General features: G+C 41.8%; 1 protein-coding gene across 1 annotated transcript; it reads right to left on the bottom strand.

Moving 5' to 3' along the window:
* Window positions 1-1,865: 1,865 nt before the first annotated feature.
* Window positions 1,866-4,948, bottom strand: cdkn2a/b (cyclin-dependent kinase inhibitor 2A/B (p15, inhibits CDK4)). The gene is given in 2 exon segments (NM_001292099.1): window positions 1,866-2,254; window positions 4,797-4,948. Coding segments are annotated over 2 exon segments (387 nt in total). The 5' UTR covers window positions 4,920-4,948; the 3' UTR covers window positions 1,866-1,990.
* Window positions 4,949-14,130: the final 9,182 nt, after the last annotated feature.

Genomic DNA, 14,130 nt, shown 5'->3' with positions numbered 1-14,130 from the left:
AGCCAGCCCTGCCAGCCAGCCTGCCAGCCTGCCTGCCAGCCAGCCAGCCTGCCAGCCTGCCTGCCTGCCAGCCAGCCTGCCTGCCAGCCCTGCCAGCCTGCCAGCCAGCCAGCCTGCCAGCCTGCCCAGCCTGCCTGCCTGCCTGCCAGCCAGTCAGCCTGCCAGCCAGCCAGCCAGCCTGCCTGCCAGCCAGCCTGCCAGCCTGCCAGCCAGCCAGCCTGCCTGCCTGCCAGCCTGCCTGCCTGCCAGCCAGTCAGCCTGCCAGCCAGCCAGCCAGCCTGCCAGCCTGCCTGCCTGCCAGCCTGCCTGCCTGCCTGCCTCACCGGTAGGACAAGAAGGGGAGACTAGTCAGTGGGGGCAGGGAATCCTCCCACTCAGCTCGTGTTAACCCTGCAACCCAGACAGATGGTCCAACTGGATAAGCAACAACAACAAATTTGTATCTCTACATAGTGCCTTTCAAGCGTCGGGAAAGCTCGTCAGACGGTGCTGTACATTTTAGCTCGTCAGACCCCAGTAGTACCTCCAACGCACAGTTTGGGGTCCCGATGCCTTGGTACTACCCCTGGTGGGTTTCTGCATGTGTCAGACACCAGAACTGATCAAAAAAATACATAATTCCAATCTTTAATTTAAAAAAGCAGCTTATGGGTTAGTACGCCCACTTTTTAAAACTACAGTGTCTCCATCCACGTAGTCTACAAAATAACTGTCCGGAAATCAGTGAAAATTTACAATTGTCATACTTAAAGAATCAATTCTTGAGAAACCAGTTCTCGTCAGTTTTTCCTGAACTACTTGATATGCAGTGGTTAACCGAAAGCACATTCACAGTCATTCCCCAACACATGAAGGCAGTCACTGTAGATTGGATAGAAGATGGTTATCTTGACTCCAAGAATCATTATTTATGCAGGATTTGATATCTCCTGTTATATTTATATATCCAATGTATGTAGTTTATCCAACAGTGGGGAATTAGTTAATAATAATAATAATAATAATAATAATCCTTGCATTTGATATAGCGCTTTTCACGTCGGGAGGACGTCCCAAAGCGCTTCACAGAACACACTGTAAAGTGAATTGACTGTATATTTGTGGGCGAACGCGGCAGCCAATTGCGCACAGCAATGTCCCACAAACAGTCGTGGATTGAAAATGACCAATTTATTATTGATTTGGTTTTTTTTTGGAGGGATTATTATTAGGCTCTGTGTGGAGTAAGGAAACTTGCCCAAGGTTTCGCGCTGCCTGGAATTGAACTCAGGTCTCTCACTTGCAAAGCGAGTGCTCTAACTACTGAGCTACAGGACTCCAAAAGTTAGCAGCGATTGAGTTATGGAGGTATTATTATTATATTCTGAAATGGGAAAAAGTAGCCCGTTTGTTTGTTTATTAATTAATATTCATTTTAATTAGGTAATTTTTAATTTATGTATTGTCTCAATTATTTTATATTACATTTGTAATACAAATTTCCACCATTTAATATTTTTTAAAAATATAAAAAATATTTTTTTAAAAAATTAAGATATTGATTCATAATTTGAAGAGGTTAAGGCGTACTTAGGTATGTTCAGCTAAATGTACGATAACACTAAGCATTTTCGAAAAAAACATACATTAAAAGTCGGCGATCTAAAATTTATTTGGGGGGGTATCACTTCCTTCTGTGGGGTTTTCAATGCTGTTTTCACGCTGACTACATCTTTCCATCGGATGTAATGATGCCCCCGGATATTGAATGCACACCATGCTGTAACTTCGATGCGATTTGTGAGTTTCGAGAACACTGCAAAACCAGTAGGTTGTAGAAGGTGAACATTTGTTTATAATAGTCCCTGAACTATTGAGGACTGGGCTATTTGCTTTTAAATTCAATGTCCCAAACACCAAATGTTTTTTGTTTGTTTTTTTCGGTTGTGAGAAAGAATGAGGACTTCAAACCTCACTCTGGTTCAGGTCTGAGGAATAAATAGGCTTCCGTTCATTCGGCTTTGGGGAGGTTATCCAGATACCTGACCACGTCAGTGTGGCCGCTCTGGCTGGCCAGCTCCACGGGGAGGTGGTTGCTTGCATTTCGGAGGCTCGGATTCGCATGGCCAAACCCTACCAAGACCTGCAAGGTGTCCAAGAAACCTTCCCTGGCTACATCGTGAATTAATGCCATGCCCATCGAGTCTTGGCGGTTGGGATCTGCTCCTCTCTCCAGGAGGAGCTGAGCCACTGCTGGGACCCCCATCTTCATGACCTGCAACAACAGGAGAAGGCGACAGCAGTGTCAGTGCTGCGGTGCAGATGGGATCCACTCTCTCACCGCTCCCGCTCCAGACCAGGTCAGATAATTGGTCTACTCTGGTCCGGACCATATCATCGCACACGGTCCATAACAGTCCCCACATCGCATCGGAGTAAAATATTATATATAATATTATATTTATAATTCAACTCGCAGCCTCTCTCTCTCTCTCTCTCTCACACACACACACTCAGCATTTGTGTGTTGCTTCCATTCTCGATATCACTGGGTTTTGAAATGCACCGAAACAAATCTAATCCACACACACAAGAGCGCTTTCTCGGATTTCTAAATTATTAGGCAGAGGTCTGAACTGCAATGTAATTTAATACCAGGCGGACGCATACATATAAAGATAAATAATTACAGTTACAACTCAGGTTCAGTGCAGATACTTTCACCTCCAAAAATACGTACACAACATTTCACAGAAACGGATCTTGTACATTTTCAAAGATACCATCTTCCCCAGAACGGAATATAACAATATTGCATTTTACAAGATCCGTTCCTTATTAAGATTTCTAGTGATTTAATAACACCGATCAACGTACACTTTAACCGAATATTTAATCAAAAAGTGATTTTTACTACAGTATTTTTTAAACAAAATATTGACTTGTTTTATTTATTGTAGTGAAAATCCTTTAATAAATGAGGAATGCAAACGTCGCATTTACAGAAAAACGCCCTAAGATACTGCTGTTTGCCATTAAAATACTGCATTTTGCAGTATTTAGACTGTAGTAAAAATCCAAATAGACATTGTAACAACCGATTGGACAACATTAATAAAGGGACGGATTTGGGCAACATTTATTGCGATTTATGTAAGATTAAAAATGTTTCAAAGCCATTCTCCCCCAAACTAGAGTATAACAATAATCCTTGCATTTGATATCAGGTCTTATCACTTTTCGAAATGTCTCACAGCGGTTCACATAATTCACTGCGAAATGTAGTGTATAGTACTAATCCTTGGATTTAATATAGCGCCTTATCGCGTCTTCGAAACGCCTCAAAGCGCTTCACAGAATGCACTGTAAAGTGTATTGACTGAGTGCTTTGTGGGTGAAAAGTTATGTATTTTTGTAGGTGAAACTATCTGCATTGTATCTGATTTCTATCCGTGTTGGTTTATGTATATATATATGTGTGTGTCCGCCTGGTATTAAATTACATTGCAGTTTAGACCTTTGCCTAATAATTTAGAAATCCGAGAAAGCGCTCTTGTGTGTGGGTTAGATTCGTTTCGATACAATAACGTAACCATTTCAAAACTTGGTGATTGCGAAATGGAAGCAACAAATTGTTTAAATGGGACTAACAGATTTTGACAACGTTCATTACGATTTATGTAACATTAAAACGGTTTCAAAGAGATCAAACCATTCAATTATATGGGATGTACATCTCTTTAATACCATAGAGATGCAGTCCCCGTGCATTATCCTCGTATCATATTTCACCGTTAGGAATAGTTCTAATAACATAAAAATGTGAAACAAATTCTGATTATTTTTTTAAAAATGTGATATTTGAATCTATCCATTTCATTTACAAGTTGATAAGCACATCTGTAGATCACCACCGTTTATTTTTTAAAGAATAATCGAGCTGTGCTATTTCAAGAATAACGGAACGTCATCTCGGTATTTTCAGGAGTTTTGCAGGAATCAGAATGACATAACGTTCATCAGTTGCATGAAATAACATTTCCCAGAAAAGGAATAAAAAAAAACTCAACGAGAAAGTACCATTGAAAATAATATTTCTGAAGGAAATTCGCCCCCAAGTGCATCGCAAAACAATGGAACACAAATAAATAACCGAAAATAGTAGAAAACAATGCGAATCGTTTCTAATTGTTTGAGTGATTTAAACGTGTCGGATGAAAGTCAAAATGAAAGCAACGTTTAAGCGAACACCCACATTAAAACGAATATCAAAAACTTTAAAACAACTTAATACTCGTCATTTTTTGGGGCGGGGGGAGGAGTACATTCTTTTGCATAAAGCAAATCGAGGAGACAAATAAACTGCGCGACAATGACTTTTACAGAGAAAGTTTCTCTGGTTTATTTATGGCCTCGTTTTTTTAGAAAACAAATGGTGCGTTATTTTTAATGCATACTTCCGGGATTGCAAAGATAATTAGATTAAGTTTCAATCTGCATCGAAAAAAAACATCGCCGCCAATGAAGATTTCACTTTTTTTTTTAAGATTAGATTCTCTCCGAAATTCAGTATCGAAATCACCGCAGTTTAGAGCTGCAGATGTTCGTGATGTACAATCGGGTGAACATTGATGGATTGGGTTTGGGTTGAGCGGCGCTTTTTTGGACAGAATCGGTGGTTAAATGCTTCTTTACTCAACGATGTTATTAGCATCATTCCAGCCGTTGCCACTGTTAATGTCGCTTTTAACGCAGAAACCCGATGCGTCAACAGGAGACAACAAAACGGGACAGAAGGGAAGCGGCGTTCACAGTACCTGGATGGGCGTTCTGTCAAAACTATTTATACCATTGGGGTCCGCTCCTTGATCCAATAACTCCCTCATCCTGTGCATATCTCCTTGAGCCGCTGCATTTGCAAGTTCGTCGTTATTAGCCATAGTTCAAAGGGAATATATATATAAATATATATATATATATATATTTTCTTCCTGCTGGACTGTGTTGTGGAAAAAAAAGTAAGCAACAGAAGGTGAATTCGGATGACTGGTTCCCTCAGCTTCCAACCTGCTCTGTGAATCAGATGAATTGCTTTCCGATCGGCGGTGTGGATGCAGCCCCTGTCGGTCGGGGCGGCGCTGATAAGGAGTGGGGTGAGGTGGGGGAGGGGTTGGGGAGAGGGGGGGGGGTGGGGTTGGGGAGGGGAGGGCTCACTGGCTGACTCGGTCCCCTGTGCTCGGCGCGGCTCTGTCTGCACAGCGCCGCTCGGCAGTGAGTGAGTGAGTGACAGGCGCTCGCGCTCTGCTCTGCTCAGCCTTGACGTCACAGTTCACGTGGGGGGGGGGGGGGCGGTCGAGCAACCGCGTCCGGCTCGTGACGTTCTCGACGAACCAGCCGCGTCCAGCCGGACAGACTGAGAGTGCGCCTGCGCCGGGGAATGCGACCATAGCAACTGCATCAGGCCGGCCCGCAGTGCGCATGCTCCAGGAGCTCCCGTAGGTAAGGCGAGAGTAAGAGAGGAAATACGGCTGTGTAAGAGGCAAAGGAGCGGCGGGGGCGGTTTGTTTTATGAGTCGGAAAAGTAACCATTCAGAAGGACAACGACGGAGAGGGGGTGGTGGGCGTGGGTGGGGGGAGGAAGGGGCAGCCGCGGACGGTCCCTGGGAAATCGCGCGGTTTTTTCTCGCCCCGTGAGAGGAGCAGGTGCGTCGGACCGAGCGCAGCGCGAGTCTCAGGGAGTTCGGCCAGAAACTAATCAAACATAACATTTGTAGCCCAAAGTCCACCAAAACACTCGCCCTAGAAAGTGGCCCAATATGAAGCGCCGCCTCCGGTTGGGGAACCAGTAGAGCGGCCGATTTTGGTCGAGTGTTTTTGAAACTGCGTCAGGAAAGGTCTTCTCAAACGGGGAAACAGTGGTTTGCAGATTTTATCTTTTTTTAAAAAAATTCAGGCGCCCGCCCAAAGCGGTTCGGTTTTAATCGCGCACAACCCGCCCAAAGGGGGCGTGAACCCGCCCACATTGTGCGTGGCTCGGGCGACTGGCGATGCCGCCGACGTCATGACGTTGGGGGCGCGTCCCGGCGTCATGACGTAGCCCCAAGGGCCGGCGGGCAGACCACTCGGTGCTTCTCTTAACGCACTTTTCTGTTTTTTTTAAAAAAAAGAAAAAAGAAAAATCCACGTAAACCGACAAAAGGGCCAAAAACACGAAATACTATTTTTTTGGGGGGGCGGGAGGTGGGGGGGGGGGGGATTGCGGGACAAAATTATTTTGTTAGAAAAAACGTTTATAAGTCTCCGAACGGTTGTTCGTAAATTTGTTGGTTGTTTTTTTCGTGTTATTTTATTTTACGATATCTATCTATATATAGAGAGGGAGAGAGGGGGAGAGATGCGGCTTTCAGTCCGTTTGCTGTCGCCCTCAGAAATCAAACGACCTGTTTGATGATGAAATCGGGGACTTTCCGTCACTGAAAGCGAATTGGATTCGAATAAATAGGGTTATTTTTTTCGCCGCGACGATCAATTTATAGCAACGTGAAATACCACAACGGACGGGGAGGTCAAATCGGATCTGCTCGAAGATGCACATAACAATAACGGGGTAACGTTTTTTTTTAAAAAAAGAAATGATCACAGCATTTTACAGTGGGGAAAATTTCTTGAGCGTGAGCTGTTCTGTGCCTATTTTAATTTAATGGGTTTCATTTACGTTTAAAAGGCAGTCGCGCGTATCAATTTTTGAAGTGGTTATTATCGGTATACATAATTCCTGCAGCATAATAATTTGTAAACAAAAACAACATTAAAAGCAATTAATCAGCCCCCATTATTTTTTTTTGTTGTTTCTCGTCAGATTTCAACAGATGTTCAATAAAAGATGCCATTTGCTGTAGATTTGCTTGGAATTAATTCTTGATTAATTGATTCATTGATTGCAATTCTGTACCTTTCGGGATTGTTTTTTTTTAAAAAATGTACATTTTTAATAGCCACATCGACACGAAAGAAAAATCTTCCATTTCCTTTGTACAATTTAATTTTAAAAAAAGAGAATATTCATTTATATTATCACTTTTGTTCTCACAGAGTAATTCTCACATCAATTATATCATTCACAATAGATTTTCATTGTTATTCGGTCAAACTGACTCAGTTACTGTTCCGAAATAAATGAGTATTACCTTCACAGCTGCTAATTTGGTTGTGATTCTGGTAATTTCTTGGAAGCGTCTTGCTTTCGATCCCCTCTGGATGAAAGTAGCAATTTTGCTGGTGAGTTCACTCGGGATTATAATCGCTCTACGGAGGGATTTTATTTATTTTATCTGCTTTATCCTTTGACAATACAGTTGAGGTCCCACGAACTTCTCCTGGATTCAACCTAGAAATATCACGCGTAAAAAGTCGTACTCTTTTAACTGTACGCAAGTTCGACTGTATACCCCGCCCCATCACGTACCCCCACTTTCCTGCTTTTTTCTGGTTTGTTAAAGTTAACCCTTAATCATTCGCCTACAATTCACATACCACAATGTGATTAGCGTTATATTAAATGCAAGGTTTACTGTAATGACAGAATAAAATAAGACTATTATATGCTGAATTCATTTGGAGGAATAAAACACGTTTTGAAGGCTATTTTAGCCAAAATATTCATTTATACCCTCCATACAGATCTAGGATTGGTTGCCTCTTAAATTTCTGAAATATAAATCTGAATTTACAATACAAAATTACATTTGTATAGTGTTTTTCACGTCGGTAGGGCGTCCCAATAATGAATAACTTGTTCTGCTTGTATTGTACTGTGATCTAAAACATGGTAGTCCTTACTGTAAATACATTTGAAGGGAGAACAACTGTTATATCTTTAGTGTCAGTACTCGATTTACCGGTCTGGTATTTTGCACTGGTTAAACCTATCTTTATAGTCTGCAACTTCTGTGTGCATGCATCTCCCTCTCCTACATACAAAATGGCTCCCTTTCACTTCTATGGGAGCCTATTCTAAATGTAATAGATATTTTAAGTAGGATTTCACCAGTCTCTTTAAATACTGTTAAAATAATATTCTCTTCGGTACTAATTTATTTCCCATAGGCTATATGGAGTCTAATCATCACAATACAAACTCTAAATACGTTACACAGCTTAGTTAATACAGTCTGTATTAACAAACAAATTGTACAGCTTTCCCTTATGCAGAATGTTTTACCTCTTTTGACACTGTTATATTAATTATGAAAACACAGTTTAACTTATATTTCGCCCACAAAATATACAGTAAATTCACTTTACAGTATCTTCTGTGAAGCACTTTGACATGTCTCAACAACGTGACAAGGCGCTGCATCACATGCAAGGATCATTATTATTATCTTGTAAAAAGGTGTACTTAGAAAAGGTGTAGGAGAAATGCAGGCGAACGGGACTGAATGGATTGCTCTTGAAACACGGACACGATGGGCCGAATAGTCTGTGCAATAAATTCTAATCTGATCTACAAAACAAGATAGTATTTTCCCAATGTTCTTTCCCCCGTTAATAATTGTATTGTAATTTTAGTGTAATGCATGTATCCGCCTTAGCATACAAAATCTTGACGGGCCGAATGACCTTTACTCACAGTACAAATATAGTTTTTATAATCGATTGTATTGGGAAGGCAAACGGCATTAAATGTAAATGGTCTATTCAGCCCAGCAGTAAATGTTATCTGCGTTGAGACAATAATTAGAGGAGAAATCTAATTCTTACAATCATTTTGCTGATTCAGATCTGTAACTATTTACCTATTTACTGCCCGAATAGGGACAAGTGGGCCTTTTATCAGGCTGAAATGGAAAAGAAGGAAATGACAAAATATTTCATAAATTGTAAACACTTGCAATTGTATGAATCCATTAATTAAATTATTAATAGAACGCATTGATGATTAGAAATTCGGTAAATTAAAATGGCCATTTTGAAAAGCACTGTAGAAGGATAGTGGTCCTCTATTCAAAATGAAAAAATATAATAATGGGCGTAATAGAATCACGAATGAGGAGATTCGAGGCGGAAAAAATCATGTACAAATGATCAAAGGGAAACTATGTACTTTATGCTTGTAGAATAGTGTTAAGTAAACTTGACATTGATAAAGAATTGCAGCCGCAGAAGCGACTTTTATCTTGAGTTCCAACCCCGAATATTATTAACTGATCTGGAAATTCTGTAGAACAGTTGTTCCATTAAACGTTAATGTACACAGTAGAGATCAGAAATCGGGGGACTTTTTCATTTTTAGTTTGCTGATAGTATTTGTTAATCATTCAAACGTAATCCTGTTTGTTCAGAATCTGAAACCGAGGGTTGACATTTCAGTATAAGTACCACTTTTGTATTTTATTGTAAAGATTGCCATATAAGCTTCCATAGCCCTGTCTGTATTTGAGATACCGATTCGAAATACTAATTTGGTATTTACGAGTACTATTTAGCGGGTTTATTGAAATCATAATACGAATGAAGTTTAACGAGATAACTGGGTGGGGGTTGGTGAGGATCTGAAATTACCCGTAAAATGATTTTCTACACAATCTTTTTAATAAAATTTTACCTTAAAAGTTAATATGGCTACTTTAGTGAATTTAACGAGTGTTAAAGATCCGCGTTTACATCCACACCCCCTGTATGGGTCACTGACAGGAAGATGAATGGGAAGAAACTCAAGAACCAACACACAACCTGCTCGCCGATATTTGAAAAATAAAATGATTTGGATCTGTTCAATTAGATTACGGTTTCTTATTCAGAGGATGTTGCTTTTAAATATTACTATCCGAATCAGCCTTCTTCGGCCGGGAAGACACGAGCTTTGTTCTCGAACTTTTTTGTTTAGTCTTTAGACACATGAAAACACATGTGTCTATGTTCTATTGTTAGCAGCGACATTTGCACACTTATGCAGTAAAATTCGTGGCACAAGCAAACCTCTCCCTCACCCTTTCTTTGCACAATGCCATGTCACATGGGAACATACCGCAGGCAACAAGAAAGTTTCTTCCCTTAATTAAAAAGCAGTCACTTTCAGGTCAGTGTGATCGCACCAGCCTTCCCAGTTCGTCACATCGTGACTGGCAGCGCATCCAATTGGTTTTTGAACCTGAACAATTGTCATTAAAAATATTTTTGGTAAGAAAAAATAGGTTTAATCAAATGGAGAATGATTGCACCGATCTTAAAATCATTCTCTCCAATATAAAGAAGCCTATTTGTAAGGCCTAATAAATGGGCATGAAATTGACAAAAAAAGGGAAAATTATTAAGAACACCAATACATTGCGCTTCTGCAGAAGGGCTCTAACCGTTCGCGCAGATGGACTGAAGATAAGTTTATAATTTCCCCGAGTTTCGTAACTTTCGTATCCTTGAAAAATAACCCGAAAATATGGTGAGCCCAGCATTTGTATTATTACTGCCTTACAAATCAGTCAAAGTGGAAAACGGAACCACTAGTCTCAAGCAGCTTCAAGTCTGATATCCCCGAATTGTACTTTATTTTCTAAGGGGTATAGAATAATCCTATCTTATAAGACCGAAAATACACCGCTGGAAAGACCTGGTGTTAATTTCCCAGCGCTAAAATTATGGACATTGTGTTTATTTTATGTATGGGTAAAGCGATCGTATTATTACGATTGTCAGCTACACAACGGGACGTGCATTGGGTATCTTGGCTTGGTTTACAAGCTGCAATTTGCAATTAACATCCTTTGACTCAGCCTCATTTTTCTGGGCAGCGCCTTGGGATGTCCTCCCAACGTGAAAGGCGCTGTACAAATGTGATTTTTGTTGTTGGGCTGGAGGCCAATTTGATCCACGAGCGGAGAGGATATCCATTTCGATGTGCTGTTATGTCTTTCTAATGTACAATAGTGCTCAACAATTTAAAGAAAATTCTATATTTCATACATTTCGGTGATGATCTGATGGCACATGACGCAATTCAGGGAAACTCGTTGATAAATTACCTTAAAAATGCGAGGCTTGAAGCACGATTTCCAAATTATGAAAATGAATACGGTAGGACAGAATTCCAGGCATGGATCATAAATAATGAGGGAACTGAACATTAATATTCTCGGGTTTGTCAGATATGGTGCAGGAGGAGCTGATTCTTGCTTTACTTTGTTGAATCATGGATGCTGACCTCACCGGTGGTAAACATGGCATCTGAATGCTGCATTCCCCCCTCCCAGACTTTATTTCTACAATCAGTTTTAGCTCTGATAAATATTATACATCTTTTTGTTTCCCGTCAGAATAAACCCATGTGTGCAAGGATTATCGGTCGACTGGGAAATTAACAGTTTTCCAGTTTTCAACAATTTCCTTCGACCTCAGTGTTGAGAGATCTTTACTTCACCCCATCAGGGCTGCCTTTCCTCTCAGTATGGCCAGTTGGTGCCATTTTAGCTTAATCCTACTGAGGATTGTGATGTTCCGTGGACTCCACTGAGAATTAAGTGACACTGCCCCCAAAATGATTGTGTGAGTCTCTTATTCACCATCAACGGAAATGCAGTACCTACAACCTGTCTGTCTGGCCTAGATCCGAGTTATAAGGTACATTTATACCATTGGCACTGTTAATGATGTTGGTGCAGAGAAACAGCAGCGCGAGCACCAGTGAGCAGCAGAACCTATCACTTTCAAACCAGTAACAGGAGATGGAGAGAGATACAGATACATACCGATACAGAGACACACACGGACAGGACACACAGACACAGATACAGAGACACACAGAGGGAGAGATATAGATACAGAGACACACAGAGGGAGAGATACAGAGACACACACAGACACATATACAGAGACACACAGAGGGAGGGATATAGATACAGAGACACACCGACACATATACAGAGACACATAGAGGGAGATATATAGATACAGAGACACACAGAGGGAGAGATACAGAGATACACACAGAGTCACATACACAGAGACACACATAGGGCGAGATATAGATACAGAGACACACAGAGGGAGAGATACAGAGACACACACAGAGTCACATATGCAGAGACACAGAGGAAGAGATATAGAGAAACAGACAGACAGATACAGAGATATACACAGAGGGAGAGATACAGAGACACACAGATACAGAGACACACACAGAGATACAGAGACACACAGGGAGAGATACAGAGACACACAGAGAGCGAGATACAGATACAGAGATACACAGAGGGAGAATAGATACAGAGATGCACAACAACAACAAGATTTCATTTATAGAGCGCCTTTCACGTCGGGAGGACGTCCCAAGGCGCTGGACAGTTGGGTCGGGACCCGAGCAGGGGGGACATGGTCAGGGTGAGGGGAGAGAAGGGAAGGAGCGAGGAGTGGATAGAGAGTCGAGAGGGGAGCCGAAGACACGGTCAAAGAGAACGGTCTCGAGACCGGCCTTGAAGGAGGAAAGGGAGGAAGCAAGGCAAAGGCACTGGGGGATAGAGTTCCAGAACCAGAGGGAGAGATACAGAGACACATACAGAGACACAGACACAAATACACAGATACAGAGACACACAGAGACACAGACACAGAGAGAGATACAGAGATACACACAGAGACACATACAGAGACACAGATACAGAGACACACAGAGACACAGAGACAGATACAGAGACACACACACAGACACACAGAGGGAGTGATATAGAGACACAGACAGATACAAAGATACACAGAGAGACAGATACATATACAGAGACACATAGGGGGAGAGATACAGATACAGAGATATACACAAATACAGATATAGAAATACACAGAGAGACAGATACAGAGATAAACAAATTCAGAGACACACACGTACAAAGAGAGACACACACACAGATAAACACACAAACACATAGACAGAAAGACACACACACCGACACAGAGAGGGAGGGTTACAGAGAGGCATATACAGAGACACACAAAAAGGGAGAGATACAGTGACACACACAGACAGGACACACACAGAGACACAGATACAGAGACACACACAGACAGGGCACACACAGAGACACAGATACAGTGACACACACAGACAGGGCACACACAGAGACACAGATACAGAGACACACACAGACAGGGCACACACAGAGACACAGATACAGAGACACACACAGACAGGGCACACACAGAGACACCGATACAGAGACACACAGAGGGAGAGATACAGAGACACACACACAGATACAGAGACACACACACAGACACAAATACACAGACACAGATACAGAGAGACACGGATACAGAGACACACAGAAACATAGAGAGATACAGAAACACACACACAGATACATACAGAGACACACAGAGGAAGTGATATAGAGACATATACAAAGATACACACAGAGATACAGATACACAGATACAGAGACACATGGGGGAGAGATACAGACACAGACAGATACATAGATACAGATATAGAAATACACAGAAAGACAGATACAGAGATAAACAAATTCAGAGACACACACGTACAAAGAGAGAGACACACACACAGATAAACACACAAACACATAGACAGAGAGACACACACACCGACACAGAGAGGGAGGGTTACAGAGAGACATATACAGAGACACACAAAAAGGGAGAGATACAGATACACACACAGACAGGACACACACAGAGACACAGATACAGAGACACACACAGACAGGGCACACACAGAGACACCGATACAGAGACACACACAGACAGGGCACACACAGAGACACATATACAGATACACACACAGACAGGACACACACAGAGACACAGATACAGAGACACACACAGACAGGGCACACACAGAGACACGATACAGAGACACACACAGACAGGGCACACACAGAGACACCGATACAGAGACACACACAGACAGGGCACACACAGAGACACCGATACAGAGACACACACAGACAGGGCACACACAGAGACACCGATACAGAGACACACCGAGGAAGAGATACAGAGACATACAGACACATATACAGAGACACACACAGATACAGAGAGAGATACAGAGACACACACGGAGACACACAGTGGGAGTGATATAGAGACACAGACAGAGACAGATACAAAGATACATAGAGAGACACAGATACATATATA

Source organism: Callorhinchus milii, unplaced genomic scaffold (genome assembly GCF_018977255.1).
Source record: "Callorhinchus milii isolate IMCB2004 unplaced genomic scaffold, IMCB_Cmil_1.0 Scaffold32, whole genome shotgun sequence".
NCBI lineage: Eukaryota > Metazoa > Chordata > Chondrichthyes > Chimaeriformes > Callorhinchidae > Callorhinchus > Callorhinchus milii.
This window is presented reverse-complemented; position numbering and strand designations above follow the sequence as displayed.